Consider the following 23,129-nt stretch of genomic DNA (forward strand, 5'->3'; position numbering starts at 1 on the left):
GGCTGCCGACAAGGAGCTGTCAACCCCCTCATGGAACAACTCGGCACGTCATTTGTGGCGCCTGGCTTCCTTTTTCATTCTGGCCATTTCCATCAGTTTTGCCATATTTCAGAACAGAGAAAGACATGATTGATACATACGGGTGACGTGGGTTTCCTTACTCAGCTGCCTTGTAAGAACGGCGCCACTGTGACTAGCACAGCTTGTTTCCACACCTCCTTTCCCAGAGCTCAGAAAGCACGAGTAAAGGCAACAACCAACAAAACCCACAACACGGCAGCACACCTGACTCTGGGACTTCAATTTCCCACGCCTGGTGCCAAGACTCTATGGGATTAATCAACGGTTGCTTCAGGGCATTGCAGATGGCCCTGCGGGTTATGTCCTGCACAACTTCAGTGGGCGCCATCCACATGGACTACGTTGTGAATGGTGACCCTGGAGTTGTGCAACATGGCAGCCCTAGGTAATACTTTGATGAGAGAGCTATAATTTACACAGTATGGTCCTGGGGGCTTCCCTGGTGGCGCAGTGGTTGAGAGTCCACCTGCCGATGCAGGGGACACGGGTTTGGGCCCCGGTCCGGGAAGATCCCACATGCCACGGAGCGGCTGGGCCTGTGAGCCATGGCCGCTGAGCCTGCACGTCCGGAGCCTGTGCTCTGCAACGGGAGAGGCCACAACAGTGAGAGGCCCGCGACCACAAAAAAAAAAAAAGGATGGTCCTGGGCACAACCTGGCTGCCAATGCACTTTGTCAAACAAGAGTTTTTCTTTATATTTTTCCATCTTGTATGTTATTCTATGGGTAATTTATCTGCAAATGTATTTATCTGCTAGCGGGGGCAGGTCTTGGGAGGTTTCCCTGTCCATAAGGACACTTACAAAGGAGGCATTTGGCTGCTCCATGCTGGTTTGCTTGACTCTAAAGCTGAGGGTTATCATGTGCTTATTAGGTGCCAGACGCTGGACTAAGCAATTTACGCACTTTGCCCACTTAATACCACAGTCACTCAAGGTGGTAGGAACTATTGTTACAGTAGTGGGGACCGAGGCCCTGAGAGGTAGATGATTTGTGCACGTCCAGTATAAAAGCCGGTCAAGAGCAGGGCTGGGACGGCGCTGGAGTCAGCCTGACCTCAGGGCACGTGCTCTAACCACTGAGACATCTGCAAACACATCTGGATTCCTAACCGCCCCGCACCTCACCCGCCTCCCCCAATAAAATGCCGTCACACCCTCCTCTATTGGTTAGGGTCACCACAAAACCTGAAATAAATGCTTTCATTTGGGAACTCTTTGTCGGGAGAAGAACAGTTCTCATCATACTGAATCTGTATGATATCAGGGCAGTCCTCCGTGGAAACTCCATCCAAGGAGGAAACACAGCGCCCTCACCAGGGACCCCAAAATCAATTGGAAACAAGAATAGGCCGGAAGCAAGACGGCCACGAATTTTTTAGAAAAACTGGGCTTCAAAATATTTGATGAGAGATGCTCTTCAATACCTCTCCCTTTTCCCCTCTTCCTTTCTCTTCTTTTAAATAGCCAGCAGGTTGGGGTCATCAGGAAGTGGAATTTGTAGGAAGGTGTCAGTCAGTCCACAGGCTGCCCTCACACGGACGCTGCAAAGGACCCCTCCATGAATATGAGCATCATGGATGGAAGCTCCTCAAGCTGGGGACGCCCCGGCAGAGAGCACTTTTGAGAAGATGGGGCTGTGGAGAGTCCTGCAAAGTGCCCTGGGCACAGGCCAGGGGAACACTTGTGCAGCTGCCTGCAGTCAACTGAGGAATGAAGCAAGGTGCAAGTGCGTGTAGGAATAAGAATTGAAAAAATCCGTGCATATTCGAGTGACCGTGAGAGTATGCTTTCCTCGGTGTGAAAACCAGTCAAGGCTACTGCTCCAGCTAGCATCAGACTAAATGGTTTTCTCCCCTCCTTTTTCCGCAAGTGGGGATAGTGTTTAATTTGCACTGACTAGCTGTGTGGCCCTGGGGAAATTACTTAACCTCTCTAAGTTTCGGATTCCTTGTCTGTCAAATGGGGATCATGGGAGAACCCATCTCATAGGTTGCTATGAGCGTGAAATAAGGGAGAGCAGGTGAATTGCTTAGCACAGTGCTGTTCACGTCAGTGATTCCTCCTGCTGCTCTCCTGGTTTCTCTTCTTACAAAGCATCTTCTTCCGTCTTATCTACTCAAGGTTAGAGGTCGTCATCACTTTTTCCCACAATTATATAAGAAGTACCTTGTAAAATAAAGTCCCCATTCCATAGTTGTACACCCGTGTGCATAACAAACTTACTCAAAATGGCCAAAAGATGGAAGCAACCCAAGTGGCCATGGATGGATGAACAGGTAAACAAAATGTGGTGAATCCATACAATGAAATATTCAACTGGAATGAACCATGAGGATATCATACTAAGTGAAATAAGATGGTCACAAAAGGACAAACAATGTAAGATACCATTTATATGAGGAACCTAGAATAGTCCAATTCACAGACACAGAATGCATGGTGGGAGGGGAGGAAGGAAGCAGGGGGTTTGATGTGATGGGCATAGAGTTTCAGTTTGGGAAGATGAACAAAGTTCTGAAGATGAATGGGGGTGATGGCTGCACAACAGTGTGAATAGATTTAATGCCACTGTGAACTGTACACTGAAACATGGTTAAGATGGTAAATTTTATGTGTATTTTACCATAATTTTGAAAATTAAAAGTTAAAAACAAACCCCAAAATGAAATACCTCCAAGGTTTCTCCGAGGTTTGGGGTGATAGAAATGGAGGAAAATGTTCTGAGAGCAGGTTGTGGTGATGGCTGCACAACTCCATCAATATATTCAAATTGATTGAATTGGACACTTCAAATGGGTGAAGTTTCTGTTATGTAAATTGTACTTCAGTGAAGCTGTTAAGAGCAAGCAAGCAAACAAACACATGCTGTGATCCGGAGGAAACTTTGGAGGATGAAGGAGCTGTTCACTGTCTTGATTGTGGCTATGGTTTCACAGGTGTACCCATATGTCAAAGCCCATCCACTTACAGACTTTAAACATGTGCTGTTTATTGCATGTCAATTATATCTTAATAAAGCTGTGTTTTAAAAAGGCAGAAGAGTATTCCATATATAACGAACTCCTTATAATATATTAAACTCCTTAGAATATATTAAACAATATAATTTATTAAACAATGCCCCCTTTGGATGGAAATTTAGGTTTCAAATTTTATGCCCCTATAAATAATAGTTCAATAAATATCTTTGTAGGAAAAAAGAAGAAAAAAATGCAGATATTGTTTGCTGCTCCCCCTCTTCTTCTCCCCACGGGCAGGCCACAAAGTCAGAATTTCCCAGGGAGGGGGCCTGGGAACCTGTAATTTGACTGAACATTCCTGAAAAATTCTTGGAATCAGACATGTTGGGGCACATTGAATCAAACTTCATGAACTTGGATTTTCAGGCTTGGGAGTGTGAAATCCCCTTTTCTTTGATCCCTAAAAAATTCTGTAAGTGTTCCATACAAATGATTCTAAATTTCGGTTTCCCTCCTATTGGCGGTGCATCAGAATCATCAGGGAGCTTGTGAGAATGCATATTCCCAGGCCCTACTCCCAGGGAGGATGTGTATGGTTGCCAGATTTCGCATAAATAAAGAAATGAATAAATCAATATATAATAAACTATAGGGTGTCCGTTAAATCTGAATTTCAGATAAACACCAAATAATTTTTTTAGCATATGTGGTTCCTTGCAATAGTTGGGCCACACCTGTACATAACAATTATTTGTTGCTTATCTGAAATTCAGATTTAACTGGGTGTCCTGTATTTCATCTGGGAATCCTAAGTATGAGTCCTCAGGCCTGGGGTGAAGCCCAGATCTGCACTGTTGGTCTGCTCCCCACGTGCTTCTGACGAGGAGGATCCTTAGAACTCATGTTGAGAACCCCTGATCAGGTCAACACCTTCTATGTCAGGAGCCCCTCCTCAGGGCGGCCAGTGGATCCCAGTGCATCCCACAAGTGAGCACACTTTAATGTTGGTCCAAGGAGGAAAAGGGGGCTGAGAAGCAGCAGGAGAAAACTGTCCCAGGTTTTCAAAGCCAAACGTGGTGGATACGGTGTCACGGGCCCTGCAGCCTGAGGGACGGTGCTCATCTTCTCTGAGTGAGTATTTAAGGCTGCCTAGTGGACCCACACCCCAGGATTCTGTCTAGATTCTCTAAACTTTATTTATTTATACCCAGCCTCGTCCCAGAAAGGACTTTAAGCCTCGGAGGTCTCAGTCCATGCAGGGTTCTTGGTGCTGGCGAGTGAGGTTAACACGCCGTCTCTCTGGGACACACACGACAGGTATTCATTGTGTGCTCACCACGAATGGGCATTATTCTGGGAGCTTTACAATGATAACCATCTCATTTAGCCCTCGAGATAAGCCTGCAAGGTCATTGCTGTCGTTGGCCCCATTTTGTAGATGAGGAAACCGAGGTTCCGAGGGGTCCAATGGTTTGTGCAAGAGCGCACCGAGTAGGCCAGTGGCAGAGCTGGGGTTCTGACCCAGGACTGTGTTGCTAACCAGCCCCCATCCTGCCTCCCTACTGAACCAGATACTTCTTGTCACTGAGCTTTGCTGGGCGAATTTTGGGTTACGTTCCGCTTAACCTGGGGCCATACTTTAGGTCCTGATCCCGGGAACATTTCTGATCCGGTGTGATAACAGCTGGCAGGCCTTGAGCGTCTACTCTGGCCAGAGACTTTGACTTTTTATACATAGATACTCTCTCAACGCCCTGCACCGCTAAGAAGACCCAGACCCAGGCATACAGAGAAGCCTGGCCGAGGTCACAAAGCTAGGAAGTTGCAGAGCACTGATCTGCCTAAAAAGGAAGCATCCATCTCTGCATCTTCAGAAGCACACACTTGCTTTCCACCTCCCCTCGCCAAGCTTCACTTTTCAGGAAAACGCTCTCGCTCCGGGCTGGTCGCTAGGCAACCCTTGCATGTAATTCCACGAAATGCCCAGAAGAGGGCGCGAGGACTCGCTCTCCCCGGGCACCCACGCGATGGGGCTGAACTTCGCAGAATCGCGAAAGGAAGAGTGACGCGCTCCAGACGAACTCCACCTGTGGCCGTACCCGAGCCCTAGGCTGCACGGAAGGTGGCACAACACGGCACCTCTGCACCCCACCCCACCCCACCCCACCCCCGCAGGGGCCTGGACTCACCGAGGCTGGGTTTTCGATGACCAGTTCGTAGGTCAGCCCTCTGGACCCAAACCTCAGGATGTCTCCGGGTAGGAGCTTCACAGCCACGTTCTGAATGTGGCACTCATTGACGAACGTGCCGTTGCAGGAATTGAAGTCGTGGAGAACAAAGCTGCTTTCGGCCTCATTATATTCAATGAGTGCGTGATGGTTGTCGACGTCTGCAGACTGAAATGCAGAAGGGGGACAGTCAGAGCCAGCAATAACAGGAATAACAAGGAATAACTAGTGCCACTGACACTGGGGGCCCCAATGTGCTAACCACTTCATCTGGCTGGACAGTCACTGCAATCCTCATTTTAAGAGGAGGATGCTGAGGGTCAGAGAGGTTAAGTGACTTGCCTAAGGCCACACAGCTAGTGAGTGGAGGGTCACCAGACCCTGACAGCAGACCCAGACTAGATGCCCAGTTTTGGGGTAGGGCGTCAGGCAACACAGAGGCAAGAGGGAACTCGGGGGGAATTGGCCAGGAATTGGCCACTTGATAGTTCTCTGATCCCATGCAAGGATCCTTTTGGTTGTCCCGAGTGGCAAGATAGCAGAAATGGCCCAACACAAACCAGAAAGGTCAGTTGGCAAGTGACAACTGTCCATTTACTGCAAGTGTTAAAGTTCAGGGGAGGTTTTGTAATAATTGTTGTTTGTTCTATTCATTTTTAAAATAACATGTTTTTTGTAATAATGCAGAAAATGAGAACTAGAGAAAAACACAAAGAAGACATTAAAATCACTTAGACTCCCGTCCCCCAGAGGCAGGCACCGAGAACACGGTGGTTCACATCCTTCCAGTCTTTTCTCTATGCTTACAATCTTTTTAAAAAGTTTAAACACAATTGAGCTCACACCACAAAACATAGTTTTATAACTACCTTTTAAAAGCCTTGGTGTACAATGAAGATTTTTCCCATGTGCTTAATTATTACTGTTGCTTCTTAAAAGCTAATCAGAATTTATCTAACCAAAGATGATCTATTTTTCAATAGGGGCCCTGGTGTGACCACATTTCCCTCAAAAGAGAGAGACCCCAGACAGTGATTTGTCAGTGGCCTCAGAAACCTCCTGTGTAACCACTTTAATAAGAAGAATGAGCAAAACTCGGCACCAAGGAGGAAATATCACATCCCCACCTGGCCCCGGCGCCCTGGACTATGGGCTGCAGGGCACGTGCGAAGTCCTGTGTCTTCTCAGGACACTGCCTATGAGCCATCCACTCCAACCTGAGACTTTGCAAATATTTTCTAAGTCACTCTTCTCAGAGTGCCTCACCCAAATTTCATAGAGAGTACTTGGACTTAGAAATCTATACTAATGTCCCACAATATAATTATAACCTATAGCTTATATTAATAATAGCTTATAGTATATGAATAGATAATAATATAACTGCATATATTAGTAGAATATATTAATGACACATTATGTGTAATTACACAAATGCCAGGAAATTTGCTAAGTGCTTTACTGCATTATCCCGTTTCATCTTCACAATAATTCAAAGGGATACTTCCTCATTTCAAAAAAATTTAATTTTTTATTGAAGTCTAGTTGATTTACAATGTTGTGTTAGTTTCAGGTGTACAGCAAAGTGATTCAGTTATACATATATATAATATCTATTCTTTTTCAGATTCTTTTCCATCACAGGTTACTGCAAGATATTGAATATAGCTCCCTGTGCTGTACAGTAGGTCCGATAGTTACTCATTTCTTAGATGAGGAAACTGAGGCATAGAACGATTAAGTGTGCCCACAGTCAGCCACTTTGACTCGCTTGGCTTGTTCCCAGGTTTGCCTGATTCAAATGACTGTGCCTTTACCCACTTTTCAAATTCCTACCAAACACTTTGGCACTTAAAATACTGAAACACAAGAAGAAAGCAGGAGTAGCTCTATTAATTTCAGGCAGAGCCAACTTCGGAGGAAGGAAAGTTATCAGGGATAAAGAGAGGCGATACATAGTGATAAAGGGGTCGATTCTCCAAGCAGACATAACAGTCCTTCACTGTATGTACCCAACAATAGAGCATCAAAGTATGGAAGGCAAAAACTGATAGAACTGCAAGGAGAAGCAGATGAATCCATCATGGTAGCTGGAGACCTCAACAGCCCTCTGTCAGTGATGGGCAGACCCACCAGGCAGAAAATTAGGAAGAATGAAGTTGAACTGAACAGCACTACCATCATCTGGATCTAACTGGCAACCACACAGCTTCATCCCACAGCAACAAAACACACATCCTTCTCAAGCTCCCATGGAACATTCATGAAGCAGACCACATTCCAGGCCACAAAATATACCTCAACAAATGTAAAAGGATAGAAATTATGCAAAGTACGTTTTCAGAACACAATGGAATTAGGCTAGAAACCAATACCAGAAAGACAGCTGGAAAATCCCCAAATATTTGGAGATTAAACAACACACCTCTAAATAACAGATGGGTCAAGGAGGGAGTCTCATGGGAAATAAAAATTTATCTTGAGCTAAATGAAAATGAAAATACAACCTATGAAAATTTGCAAGATGCAGTGAAAGCAGTGCTTGGAGGGAAGTTTATGGCATTGAAGGCATACATTTGAAAAGATCTAAGCTTCCACCTTATGAAACTAGAGAAAGAAGAGCAATATAAGCCTACCACAAGCACAAGAAAAGAAGCAATGAATGAAATAAAAAGCAGGAAAACAATAGAGAAAAGTCAGCAAAATAAAGAGCTGTTTGTTTTTTTTTTTTTTTGTAAAGATCAATAAAATTGACAAACCTCTAGCAGGATAACCAAGAAAAAAAGAGAGAAGATACAAATTACTCAAATCAGAAATGAAAGCGATGGCATCACTACTGATCTCATGGACACTGAAGGGATAATAAAGGAATATTATGAATAATTCTATGCCCACAGATTTTATAAGTTAATGAAGTGGACCATTTCCTTGAAAGACACAATCTACTGAAACTCACACAAGGAGAAATAAATACTCTGAATAGACTCATATCTAGTAAAGAATTTGAATCAATAATGAATAACCTTCCAAAATGGAAAGCACCAGGCCTGGATGGGTTCACTGGTCAATTCTATCAAACATTAAGGAAAGAATGATATCAGTTCTAAATAATCTCTTCCAGAAAATAGAAGAAGAGAGAACACTTCCCAGTTCATTCTGTGAGGCCAAGCTTATTCTAATAGCAAAACCAGATAAAGATATTGCAAAACAGGAAAATTGCAGACCAATACCTCCCATGAACATAGATGCAAAATCCTCAACAAAATATTAGCAAATTGAATCCAGTGATGTATAAAAAGACTTCTACACCACAGTCAAGTGGGATTTATTCCAGGTATGCAAGGCTGGTTCAACATTTGGAAATCAATTAATGTAATCCATCACATCAACAGCGTAGAGAAGAGAAATCGCATTATCCTAACAGTAGATGCAAAAAGAGCATTTGACAAAATTAAACACCCATGCATGATAAACTGACAAACCACCAAACCACCACAACAACTCTTGGCAAATTAGGGATGGAGGGGAACTTCCTCAACCGGATAAAGTACATCTATAAAAACCCTAAAGCTAATGTCATATTTAATGGTGAGAAACTAGAAACTTTCCAATTAAGATCAGGAATAAGGTGAAGATGTCCCCTTTCACCACTCATTTTCAACATTGTACTGTATGTCCTAGCTAATGCAACAAGGCAAGAAAAGAGAATAAAAGATAGATTGGGAAGGAAAAAGAAATCTTCTTTGGTGAGGTGTTTGTTCAGATCTTTTGCCCATTTTGCAGATGGCATGATTGTCTATGCAGAAAATCCCAAAGAACCGACAGAAAGCCCTCCTGGAACTAATGAGCAATTGTACCCAGGTGGCAGAATACATGATTAATATACAAAAGTCAATTGCTTTCCTATATACCAACAATGAACAAGTGGAATATGAAATTAAAAACACAACACCATTTACATTAGCACCAAAAAAAAAATGAAGTACTTAGGAATAAATCTAACAAAATACTTAGCTATATGAAGAGGTATATGAAGAAAACTACAAAATGTTGATGAAAGAAATCAAAGTAGTCTAAATAAATGAAGAGATATTTCATGTTTATTTGAAATTCCTTAATGATATATGATGTTTAACATCTTTTCATATGCTTATTTGACATCTGTAGATTTTCTCTGGTGAGGTGTCTGTTGAGCTCTTTTGCCCATTTTTAAGTTGGGTTGTTTGGTTTCTTATTGTTGATTTTTAAGACTCATTTATATTGTTTATTTATTTATTTTATTGAAATGTAGTCGATTTACAATGTTGTATTGATTTCTGCTGTACAGCAAAGTGATTCAGTTATACATATATATACATTCTTTTTAAAATATTCTTTTCCATTATGGTTTATCACAGGATATTGAATATAGTTCCCTGTGCTCTACAGTAGGACCTTGTTGTTTCTCCATCCTGGATGTAACAGCTCACATCTGCTAACCTCAACCCCCCACTCCATCTCTCCCTCAACCCCCTCCCCCTTGGCAACCACAGTCTGTTCTCTATATCCATGAAGACTCATTTATTTTGGATACATGCTTACAGCATCTTTATTCATAACTGCCCAAAACGGGAAGCAACCAAGATGTCCTTTAAAAGGTAAATGGATAGACAAATTGTGGTACATCCATACAATGAAATACTAGTGATAAAAATAAATGAGTTATCAAATAACAAAAAAGACATGGAGGAATCTTAAATGCATATTGCTTAGTGAAAGAACCTAGTCTGAAAAGGTTACATACCGTATGATTCCAACTGTATGAAATTCTGGAAAAAGTAAAACTATAAGGAGAGTAAAAGATCAGTGCTTGCCAGGGGCACAGGGGCTCTGGGGCTCAGGATGAAGAGGAGGGGCACAGGGGATTTCAGGGCAGTGAAAATATTTTTTATGATACTGTAATGGTGGATACTTGTCACTATACATTTGTCAAAACGAAAGAACGTACAACGCAAAGAGTGAACCCTAATGTAACCTATGGACTTAGTTAATCATAGCATATCAATATTGTTTCATGAGTTGTAACGAATGTACCGCACTAATGCATGAGGTTAATAAAAGGGGAAACTGTGTGTATTGGAGGGGTGGATATATGGGAACTCTCTGTATTCTCTGCTAAAATTCCTGTAAACCTAAAACTGTTCAAAAAAATAAAGTATTAAAAAAAATGAAAACACATTAGCTCTTTGGAAAATGTCACCCACATCATCTTCATCACCATTGCCATTGATCTTTGTGTCCTTTGAACCTTTGATAACCCAGGAATGAGAGAAATTCTGTCTGTTACATTTTGTTTGTCTCTTGCCAGGCTTCACTGCGTTCAGTTCCTCAAAAACTGTCAGGCCATTATTAAGAACTCAAAGCAAGCAGGAAGTTTTCAATGACTCCACAAAGTTGGGTGAGCCTCTACCACATGTTAGGCCAGGAGACAGCTTCCTAGTTCGGCCCTATAATATCACTCGCTCCCTTTACTTGGAAAATTGCTAAATGCTGCTGCTGGACAGACGCCCTGCTGCTAATACAGACTGAGTCTATAAGCCCCAGCCTACTGAGCTGTCCCACTATGAGATGAACTGTTATTTATTTATTATTATTTTTATTATTATCCTTATCCTCCTCTAACATATTTTGAGGGCTTCCTGTGAACAGGGCCCTGCTGAAGCATTTTGTGTGCATTTTTACCATTTAATCTGCATGACAGCCCTAAACAGGGACTCTATTGTTATCTCCATCTTAGAGATGAAGAAGCTGAGACTCAACAGGTGAAGTGAGAGGACAGCATTACCTTGATCCCAAACCCAGACAAGGACACGACAGGACAACTACAGACCAATATCTCTTATGAACACTGACGCCACAGTCCTCAACCAAACAGGAGGAAACCGAATGCAACAGCACAGTAAAAGGATCATACACTATGACCAAGTGGCATTTATTCTTGGAATGCAGACTTGATGGTTCAACATATGAAAATTAATCCACGTAATACATCACATTAACAGAAAGAAGGAAAAAAATGATCATCTCGATGGACGTACAAAAAGCATTTGACAAAATGCAACACTCTTTCATGATAAAAGCACTCAACAAACAGGGAATAGAGGGAAATTACCTCAACATAATAAAGGTCAAATATGAAAGGCCCACAGGTAGCATCATACTCAAAGGTGAAAGACTGAAAGCTTTTCCTCTAATTTCAAGAATAAGATAAGGATACCTGCTTTTGCCACTTCTATTCAACAAAGTACTGGAAGTCCTAGCCAGAGCAATTAGGCAAGAAAAAGAAATAAAGACATCCAAATTCGAAAGGAAGAAGTCAAATTATCTCTGGTCACAGGCAACATGATCTTACATGTACAGAATCCTAAAGAGTCCATGAAAAACCACAACCCTCTTAGAACTAAAAAATACCATTCACTAGCAAAATCGTAGGACACAAAATCAACACACAAACATCAGTTGTGTTTCTATATGCTCACAATGAACAATCTGAAAAGGAAGTTAAGAAAATAATTTCATTTACAATAGCATCAAAATGAATAACATATTTTGGGATAAATTTAACCAAGGTGGTAAAAGATGTGTACACTGAAAACTACAAAGTGCTGCTGAAAGAAATTAAAGACACAAATAAATGGAAAGACACCTTGTATTCGTGGGTTGGAAGACTTAATATTGTTAAGATGTCATTACTACACAGCAGGATCTACAGATTCAAAATCCCAACAGCAGTTTTGGCAGAAATAGAAAAATCCATCCTAAAATTCATATGGAATCTCAGTGGACCCCAAATAGCCAAAATACTCTTGAGAAAGAAAAGCAAAGCTGGAGGTCTCACACTTCCTGATTTCAAAACTTACTGCATACAAAGGTACAGTAATCAAAACAGTGTGATACTGACATAAGGTCAGGCACATAGGCCAATAGAATAGAATAGAGAGCACAGAAATAAAAGTTTGCATATATGGTCCAATGATTTTTGACAAGGGTGCCAAGATTATTCAATGGGGAAAGAACAGTATTTTCAACAAATGATGCTGGGAAAGACTGCAAAAGAATTAAGTTGAACTCTTACCTTACACCATGTATAAAAATTAACTCAAAGTGGATCAAAGACTTAAACAGAGTCTAAAATTATAAAACTTTTAGAGGAAAGCACAGGAGGAAAGCTTTATGACATTGGATTTGGCAATGCATTTTTGGCTATGATACCAAAAGCATAGGCAGCAAAAGTAAAAATAGATAAATTCAACTATATCAAAAATTAAAACTTCTGTGAATCAAAGGACACAATAAACAGGGTGAAAGGCCATCTAGAGAAAGGGAGAAAATAGTTGCAAATCACAAATCTGAAAAAGGGTTAATATGAAGAATATATAGAGAACTATAACTCAACAACAACAACAAAAAAGAACCCCCAAATAACTTGATCAAATATGGGCATAGAACTGGAATAGACATTTCTCCAAAGAAGATATATAAATGTCCAACAAGCATATAAAAAGATGCTCAACATTACTAGTCATTAGGGAAATTCAAATCAAAACCACAGTGAGATACCACCTCATACCCATTAGGATGGCTACTATCAAAAACAAACAAACAGCAACAGAAAATAACAAGTGTTGGCAAGGATGTAGAGTAGGGGAACACTTATGTACCGCTGAGAATGTAAAATGGTGCAGCTGATATGGAAAACAGTAGAGCGGCTTCTCAAACAATTTAGAATAAAATTATCATATGATCCAGCAAGTCCACTTCCGGGTATATACCCCAAAGAATTGAAAACAGGAACTTAAAGAGTTATTTGTACACTCATGTTTATAGTAGCATTATTCACAATTGCCAAAAGGTGGAAGCCACCCAAGTGCCCACTGACTGATGATTGGATAAGCAAAATGTGGTCCATCCATACAGTGGAATATTATTCAGTGTAGGAGGAAGGAAATTCTGACACATGCTACAACATGGATGAACTGTGAGGACATGATGTGAAATAAGTGTCACAAAAAAGCAAATTTTGTATGATTCCACTATGTGAGGTACATAAAGTAGTCAAGCTCATAGAAACAAAATAGAACGGGGGTTGCCAGGAGCTGGGGAAGGGGAAACGGGGAATTGTTGTTTAATGGGTACAGTTTCAGTTTTGCAAGATGAAAAATTCTGAGGCTGGTTGCACAACAATGTGAATAACTTACAACTACTGATCTGTACACTTAAAAGTGGTTAAGACGGTAAACTTTATAGGTATTTTACCACGATTTAAAAAATGGCTAAGATGAAGGGACTCACTCAACATCAGGATGCTGGCCCAGGGCAATGTCAGGGTTTGAACCCAAGTCTAATTCCAAAACGTGTACCTTTGATTTGTACCCTGTGATTTTCAGAGTAGAGAGTGATTTAATAATGAGAGAGGAGACAGGCAGGACCTAATATACAAAACAAGTGCATTTTTTAAGGCTCCTGCATTGAAAATGTCTTTAAAAAGTATATAGTGAGTCCATAAAATATTGAGACGTTTGAACTTCTCTTAACAATGACCATCTGCTCTGATGACCCCTGTGCTTTAAGGAAGCCTCCTCGGGAAGCTGACTTAGTTATGACATTGCCCTGAGGTTCACTGACATTGTCACTTAGGTTCGACGTGTACCTGGAACCGTCCTTTGGAGCTAGGTTTCAACCTTGCATCACCTGGCACTGGGAAGCCCCATCTCAGACCATAACCTCCCACTCCCGGCCTTCCTTATCCTCTGTCTCGTCCTCTCCTTGAGTCACGTAGCCTTTGCTCCCTGTTTGCTCCCTAGGGGTAATGCCCTATGCTCAACCAGCCTGGGCCCTGTTCAAGCTCACCAGCTCCTTCAAGCCCATCCCGGCCCCCAAACCCTCCTGCCACCCTCACACTTCTGTCCTGAGGCTGGCCCAGTGCCCTTTGGGCCCCCCAGCCAGCAGGTCCCTGCTCTCAGGCTTTTCATTCTACTTTGACAACAGCCTCCTAGGTCTTCACCTCCTGCACCTGCCTGCATCCTCCGTCTGCTTCTCCCGACCCTCCTCCATCCCTTTACACGGCGCCCTCTGCCCAGCAGGCCCACCTGTGCGGCTACATCCATGGGCTGATGGGCTCCTTGTGTCTGGTTTCTGGTTGGGTTTGGCCAATGGGGGGGTTAGAGATCAGAGCAGGGAGAGAGCTTGGGGTACTTACTCCCCTGGCTTCCATTCTCTGGGGCCACACAGCTTCCCTCAGAGGACTCTACCCAGCCCTCGGGGTCTCCGGGTCCCAGGAAATGCCCCTGCCCCTCACCCCTCAGCTCTGGGGGTGGGAACAGTCCTCACTCATACTAGCTCTGGGCCCTGCACTATCCTTTGTGGTTTCTCTGAGCCCTGCCCACTCCCTGTGGAGTCCCTTCAGGAAACTCCCCTCCATCACTCCACACCCCTGTGAATGTGCCTTCAGCTCCCTGCCAGGACCTGGACTTCCCAGGCTTGGAGAAGCTCCTAGATGGGACCTTCAAGGCTTCTCTTAGTTGCCAAGGGCCTCCGGGTGGTCCTGCCTTCATCCCACCCTGGTCTGGTCCCTCTCCTCAACCATCTCCTCTTCTGCATCCTCACCTTGACAGTGTAACTTCCGTCTAACCTGTGAACGTGCTCACCACCCCCTCGGCCTGGAAACACCGCCCCTTCCCCCTTCCTTTCCTTTATTGTCAAATGGCTTCAAGAGGTTCCTCTCCCGCTGGGTCCTCAACCCACTGCCATTGCCCTTGGGGGCCTCCTCGGGCTCTTGGCCTCCCTGTGACATGTGACACAGTTGTCAGAGAGAGGCACGTGGCCTGGTGGTTCAGGGGTTGGGGGAGCAGGGCAACGTGGTGGTTATTAGACTGGGCTCGAGCCCAGCTCTCCTACTTCCTAGCAGGGTGACCTTGGGCAAGTGATACCTCAGCTTCCTCATCTGTAAGGTAACAAAAGGACAGTCTTATAAGCTACTGGTGACGTATAAATGATATAATACATACTAAAGCACTTAGAAGAGAACATAGGGCAAATGGGAAATGTTCTCTATTATGAGCAAGAGGATGGGCTCTGGAGTTAGAAAGCCTTGAGTTCAAGTCCCACCTCTGCTACCTTCCAGCTGTGCAGCCTGGGGCATGGTTCTTTGCTTCTCTTTGGTTGCTCCCTGAGCAGCAAAAATGAGTTTGATAAGCTGGGCTTCATAGGATTGACAAAAGGTACTGCTTGGTGACATGTTCTAAGGAGTGGGATAACATTTTTGAAATTAACTTGTGTGTGTGTGTGTGTGTGTGTGTGTGTGTGTGTTTTATCTATTTCTTTTAACCTTTTGGTTCTAGGCTATCCCATCCCCCAGCCCCATCCCCCCACTGCCTCCAGAAAGGGATGTAGTGCAGAAATAGTAAAAAAAAAAATGGGGTTTTCAAAAGAATAAGGATATGAGGAAACGGCCAGGCGCTGGTGAGACGACGGGTCTGGGATTGGAAGGAAAGAAGAAGCTTCTCTGCTTCCCCGTCAGCTGGATCCTTCCTCCCCGGTCTCCCCGGGAGAGCCCTGTGGACCGGCAAGGCCTCAGGAGAGGCTGGTCCTGAAATCAGACTGCCCGAGCGTGGTGCCCAGTGCCCCAGCCTCCCTCTGTGACCTCAGGCAGGATACTCGGCCTATCTGTGCCTCAACACCCTCATCTGTAATGTGGGGCAAACAACACTAACCTCCTAAGGATGAAATGAGTTAATACACTCGAGAGTGCCCAGAACAGTACCTGGCACAAAGCAAGCTGTCTCTGTGATGAATACCCTCAGCCTGGCAGCAGCTCTCTGGCTCCCTCACCTCTCTGACTGCTTCCAGGTCTCCACGCCGGGCTCCTCTCCCTGCAGATGTCCGTTTCCTCCACACTCTGTCCATGGGCTGGGGCCACTGTACCAACCCCTGGATTCGCAGGTGTGTATTTCCAACCCCTGGTTCATCTCCAGGCCCCAAACTACCTGGCTGCTTCCGGGATGTTGAGGTGCTCACTCAACCAGTCCTGCTTCCTGCCCTCTTGGTAACGGGATTATCACCTGCCAGCTCATCCAGCCATCTTTCTCCATGGCCTGTGGCATTGATCCTACTGATACTTCCAGAAAGCTCTCAGACCAGTCCCAAAGCAACGGTCCAGTCAGGTGGTAGTATTAATGTGGTGGGCAGAATGGTCTCCCAAAGATGCCCATGCCCCGACCCCCAGAACCTGGGAATATGCTCCATGAGGTGGCCAAAGGGACTGTGCCGATGTCAAGGTTACTAATCAGTGCTCTTAAAAGAGGGAGACTAAGGACTTCCCTGGTGTTGCAGTGGTTAAGAATCCGCCTGCCAATGCAGGGGACACGGGTTCGAGCCCTGGTCCGGGAAGATCCCACATGCCATGGAGCAACGAAGCCCGCGTGCCACAACTACTGAGCTTGCGCTCAAGAGCCCACAAGCCACAACTACTGAGCCCACGTGCCACAACTACTGAATCTGCATGCCTAGAGCCCGTGCTCCACAACAAGAGAAGCTACTGCAATGAGAAGCCTGTGCACCGCAACAAAGAGTAACCCTCGCTCGCTGCAACTAGAGAAAGCCTGTGCTCAGCAACGAAGACCAAACCCAGCCAAAAACTTTTAAAAATTTTTTTAAAAAGTGGGAGACTATCCTGGGTTATCCAGGTGGGACTAATTGAACTCCACCAGTCCTTATAAGCAGAGAACTTACTCTGGCTGGATTGGAGAGATAAGTGGTGTTTCTTGCTGTGCCCCCACTTAACAGCCCCAATGCTCCTCTTCCTGGGAAAGCACCAGGTCAACGTTTCCTCTTTACCCAAATCCCCCCCTAGATGGCACCACCTCAGTCTGTTGCATGAATGAGGATCACGAGAACATTGATCTCACATTTCACTGACAACCCCCATTCTCCATTCCACAGGGTGGAATTTCCCTAGCTTAGTCAATTATCTTGTTATCTCAGTTAACTGAGAATTTCCAATTTAGATAATAGATGTTCCCAAAGCTAAATTTACACTCAAAAAGTGAAGCTTCTGTTTTTAGAAGCTTGAGTCAGCTCAGTCTGAAACTCAGCCCCACCTCCCCCGACTAGCTGTGTGATTTGGGCCAGTTCCTTAACCTTTCTGAGTCCCATGTCCATGTCATCAAATGAGGATAATAACGATAATAGTAGTTCTCACCCACACAGGATTTGTTTTGTGGATATAATTCTATAAATATATATACAGAACATACATAGATGATGTATAAAGCCATGTGAGATACAGTAAGTAGTCCATAAATGTATGCTGTAGCTGTTTGCATTATGTATGCTATTCAAAAGATTATGATCTTTCTTTCATCTCACATCCATCAGAATGGCTACTATAAAAAAAAAAGGGAAATAACAAGTGTTGGTGAGGACGCAGGGAAAGTGGAACCCTTGTGCCCTGTTGTGAGAATGTAACTTGGTGCAGCCACTATGGAAAACAGCATGGCAGTTACTGAAACAATTAAAAATAAAATTATCATATGATCCAGCAAGTCTACTTTTGGGTATATATCCCAAAGAACTGAAAGCAGGGCCTTGACGAGATATTTATACACCCATGTTCATAGCATTGTTTGCAACAGCCAAAAGGTGGAAACAACCCAAGTGTCCATCAGTAGATGAATGAATAAACAAAATGTGGTGAATCCACACAATGGAATATTATTCAGCCTTAAAAAAGGAAGGAAATTCGGACACATGCTACAGCATGGATGAACATGGACATTATACTCAGTGAAAGGATATTATACTCAGTGAAAGAAGCCAGTCATGAAAAGACAAATACTGTTATGATTCTACTTATATGAGATACCCAGAGTAGCCAAGGTCATAGAGACAGAAAGCAGAATGGTGGTTGCTGGGGGCTGGGATGGGGGGACAAGGGGAGTTGTTGTTTCATGGGTGCAGTTTCAGTTCTGCAAGATTCAAAGAGTTCTGGAGATGGATGGGGGTGATGGCTGCACAACAGTGTGAATATATTTAATGCCACTGAACTGCACACTTAATAAAAGTGGTTAAGATGGTAAATTTTATGTTATGCATATCTTACCACAATAAAAAAAAATGAGAAAAATGAGATCACGATCTAGCCCTTTCCTCTGAACTTTTTCCTCTTGGAAGCCCTCCATCTGCTGGTGAGAAACTAGTCCCATCAATTGTTGTGCTGGGTACTGACCAATGAAATCAGCCGCCAGTTCCCAAACAGGGGACAAAACATTCCCTGAGGACTGGTGAGACCTAACAGGTGAACCACCAGAGCAAGGAGCACTTGGGGAGAAGCCAGGGGTGAGGTGGGGGTGAGGGGGGAGGATGGGAGCACGACCCAGGCAGGAGGACAAGCGTGATGCAGATGGGGAGCCAGCAAGTGCACCCTCCCAGGCCTGTTTCATTCCGTGGATTTCCCCACAGAGAGTCCACCTGTCACCTTTTGTCTCAAAATGCAGGTGTTCGCTTAGAATAAGAGAAACGTGAATTAAAATGACACAGGTACCATACTTCACCCCGTAGATCAGTGAAGATCCAATGGGGGGTCAGCACCCTAGGCTGGGGAGGGAGTGGGAGACGGGCGTCCACTGCTGGCAGGACACCACATCCGGAAACCTCTGGTGGGAAATTTGGCCATGCCCATCAGAGCTACAGCTGTGTGTGTCCTTTGACAGAGCAGACATACCTGCATGTCCGTGAAATTATGCAAATAATAGGAGAATCCCAGCAGCCTTGTTTAATAATAATAAACAAGATTATGGTGTAGGCTCTGGTTCTTTCCTGAGAGGCAGCCCAGAACTGACAGGGGCCAGGAAAAGGGACGAGAGTCATCTGGCTGGATGGGATCTGGGGTATGTGTATGAGATCAGTCTGGCTTCACGACCCTCAGATCCCACGCGAGAAGGGCTGACACAGGCTGGAGAGATGGCTAAACCCATGAGAAAGGAGATGCCTGGCAGGACACTGACCACCGAGGGTGAGGTGTGGACACCAGCATTTCATCCCCCTGTCATGTCTGTTCTTTCTTTTTCTCTTCCATCTCCACCTTCCTAGCTGCAGCCCTGCACTGACTTGGGCTGTCCTAGAGCTCAGTCTTCTAGGGATCCTGGGACTTCCCCAGGGTGGGACTGGGGGAGTCCCTGGGGAGGGGGTAGGGTCAGTCAGCCCTTCATTGTTTACCCTTCGCTTCTCTTTTCCTCAAAACAAAGTTTATTGAAAGAATACACACACACACACACACACACACACACACACAAGCAGGAGCTCTGCTGATCAAGAAGGGAGAGGGAGGGAGCACTCATGGTGGGGTTCTCAAAGTGTGGTCCTGGAACCAACTCCAGGGACTCCATTCCCCCCACCTGAACCTGGGGAGCATACAAATGTGAAGATTCCTGGGCCTTACCCCAAACCCACTGGGTCAGAATGCCTAGGAGTTCATGTTGAACAATCACTCTTAAACATGCGGAAAATCCAACAACCACTGGCTTTGGTGTTTCTTCATTCTGGAAGAACTGAGTCCCTTTCTCAGCAGAGTTTAAATAACAGCCATATCCAACTCTAAAAAATACAGTTTACAAGGCACATCAAATCATATAAATTATAACTTGCAAGGTTTAGCTGTGAAATGAGCAAGGCTGAGGCTTTTGAGCCATGTAAAATGGGAGAGGGGAGATTGTGAATAGAGCTCCTGATGGCTCGTCTGCACACAGCAGCCGGGATGTTCACTGGCAGGTCTCCCCCTTGTTTACAATCCTTCAAGCCTTCTTCCCACTGCTTTCAGATAAAGATCAAAACCCTTATGGTGACATGAAGGAGGCCTACTTGTCCCTTAGCCCTCCTCCTTCCCACTCTGACTTCTGGACGCCCTGGTTTTCTCTCAGTCCCTTGGGTTCACAATATGCTCTTCCACCCCAGGGCCCTTGCACATGCCATTCCCTTCTCCTTTTGTCTAGTTAAGTCCTCCTTGTCTTCCATATTCCTTTCCTTTACAGCCCCAATGTTGGAATGGAATTAGTCACACCTTTGTGGGATCATTTGACTTATTTCTCTCTCTCCTGGCAGCTTCCTGATGGCAGGGACCATGTCCAGTTCTGCCATCACTGTACCCCTAGACTTGGCTCGGTGCTGAGGCTCTGGGTAAATACTATGCAATGAATGAGTGATAGCAACAGTTATCACTGTTGACTATAAACAGTTCTCACTAGCCTGGCTATAAACAGGCTTCCTACTGCCTTACGGAACCAAACTCCTTACAGGATACAGAAAAAAGTCTGGAGGGTAAAACCCTGCAAATATCAATATTGATTTTTCCCTGAGCCAAATGATTACAAGTGACTTTTATTTTCTTCCTTATATTTTCCTTTCTCCCAATTTTTAAAAACAAGAAGCATGTAACTACCTTCCATTATCGGAAAGAGTAAATGATGTCGAAATACTACGATACCAATAGTCAAAACAACATGTCAACCTTGCTGATGAGTAGAAATCTTTAGAAGCATGACTGCCTATTCTTTAGGATTGATCCAGGCAAATAAAACAAACTATCTTTTTTATTTGCTAGATGTAACCTCTGGTAATTGCAAGGATGATTTTTAGTAATATAAATCCCTGAATTTTTTTTTTTTTTTTTTTTTTTTTTTGCGGTACACGGGCCTCTCACTGTTGTGGCCTCTCCCGTTGCGGAGCTCAGGCTCCGGACACGCTGGCTCAGCGGCCATGGCTCATGGGCCCAGCTGCTCCGCGGCATGTGGGATATTCCCGGACCGGGGCACGAACCCGTGTCCCTTGTATCGGCAGGCGGACTCTCAACCACTTCGCCACCAGGGAAGCCTAGTGACGTATTTCTTAAGCTAAGTCCGAGGAGCAGTAAGCAGTCAATTATTTATATACAATGAATGCAACTCAATTTCTGTCTAGTTAATAACTGTCCTCATTAGTTCCCTTTTCCAAATGGCTTATTAATGTCAGTGGATCCTCATCTCAACCCTGTGCACCTCTGAGGATTCTTCTCAGTCTCTGTTTTAGGAGACCATAATAATGATCATTGTGTCATTCACTGAGCACCACATGCCAGGCTCTTTATATGCATTTCTCACTTAATCCTCAGAATAACCCTGTGAGGTAAGAGGTTTACAGACAGGGAAAAGGAGCTCAGAGTGATTAAGTAATTTGGTTGAAGTCACTCAGCCACAAAGTAGCCTAATGAGATTCAAACCCAGGTCTGTCTATCTCCAAAGCCTGTGCTTTTAAAAATTACTACAGTTTTCTAATATCATAGTCCGGTTCAAAACAGAGATCTCTGTCTCTACTTTAACCAGACAGGAAATAAAACGACCCCAAATCTATGCCTTGTTAGGATAAAGAAGAAACTACAGTTCTTCTTCTTCTTCTTTTTCCTCCCACTTTGCACACTGAACAGATGTTCTGTGTCCTTGAAGGGAGACCATATCATGGAGGAGAATCTCACGGGGAGGTTCATGGAGTTATCTTTAAATCTGTTGCATTTACAATAAACATTCTCAGAAAACTAGGAATAAAGGGGGAAATTTCTCACTTGGTAAGAACATGTATAAAAACCCTACAGCTAACCTCCTACTTAATGGTGAAAGAGTAACTGCTTTCCCCTAAGGTCAGGAACAAGCGAATATAAGGATTTATACACTGCTCTTGTTCAGCAGAGTCCTGGAAGTCTTAACCAGGGAAATAAAGCAAGGAAAAGAAGATTAAAAACATTCAGATCTCCTTTTCTGAAAGAAGAAATAAAATTGTTCTTATTTGCAGATGACATGATTGTTTATGTATAAAATCCCAAGAAATCTACAAAAGCCCTTATATAAGAAAGTGCAGTTAAGGTTGCAAGATACCAAGAAGCATACAAAAATCAACTGTATTTCTATATACTGTCAATGAACATGAGGACACCAAAATTAAAAATATAATACCATTTACAATCACTCAAAAAAAAAAAGAGAGACATACTTAAGTGTAAATCTAACAAAACATGTACAGAACTCGTATGCTGAAAACTACAAAACACTCATGAGACACACTGAATAAATGGAGAAATATACCATGTTCATGAATTGGAGGACAATATAGGAGTATATCAACTATTCTCACATTGATATATAGGATAAAACAAAATTCCAATAAAAATTACAGCATGATATTTTGTGTATACAGACAGGCTTACACTAAAATGTAAATGGAAAGGCAAAGCAACTAGAAGAGGTTAAAAAATTTCTTTAAAGAAAAGTGGGAGGAATCACACTACCTGATTTAAGACTTACATAGCGACAGTAATCAAGGCTATCTCATAATGGTAGATCCATTATGACAAATAGATCCATGAAACATAATAGGGAACTAAGAAGTAGCCCCCATAGAAAGTATGGCCAGATTATTTTTGACAAACTTGCAAAAGCAATTCAATGGAGAAAGGATAGTCTTTTCAACAAATGGTTCTGGAACAACTAAATATCCACATGCAAGAAAAATGAACTTTGACCTAAATCTCACATCATAAACGACAGTGAACCCAAAATGGTTCATAGATTTAAACATAAAACTATAAAACACTTAGAAGAAAACGTAAGAGAAAATCCTCAGGGTCAGGGACCTTGTGGCATGTTCTTAGACATGACACTAAAAGCATGATCTATAAAAGAAAAAATAACTACCTGGACTTCATCAAGAGTTAAAGCTTTTGCTCTGTGAAATACTCTGCTAAGAGAATGAGAAGACAAGCTACGGATGGGAGAAAATATTTGCAAACCATCTATCTGA

The 23,129-nt window shown here is 43.5% G+C and overlaps 1 protein-coding gene and 1 pseudogene across 2 annotated transcripts in view; one reads left to right on the forward strand and one right to left on the reverse strand.

Moving 5' to 3' along the window:
• LOC308611519 (centrosomal protein of 78 kDa-like) overlaps positions 1 to 23,129 on the forward strand; it is a 739,857-nt pseudogene that overhangs the window by 321,379 nt on the left and 395,349 nt on the right. The gene's annotated exons all lie outside the window — the stretch shown is intronic.
• The window catches only part of LOC308611511 (forkhead-associated domain-containing protein 1-like), a gene marked incomplete at its 3' end in the record, with an annotated part of 91,669 nt that overhangs the window by 62,371 nt on the left and 6,169 nt on the right, over positions 1 to 23,129 (reverse strand). The window contains exon 3 of the mRNA XM_081260254.1: positions 5,232 to 5,438. Within this exon, the coding sequence (XP_081116380.1) occupies positions 5,232 to 5,438 (207 nt within the window). The remainder of the gene's footprint in view (positions 1 to 5,231; positions 5,439 to 23,129) is intronic.

The sequence above is a fragment of the Mesoplodon bidens genome (assembly GCF_964165515.1).
Source record: "Mesoplodon bidens genome assembly, contig: HAP1_SCAFFOLD_120, whole genome shotgun sequence".
NCBI lineage: Eukaryota > Metazoa > Chordata > Mammalia > Artiodactyla > Ziphiidae > Mesoplodon > Mesoplodon bidens.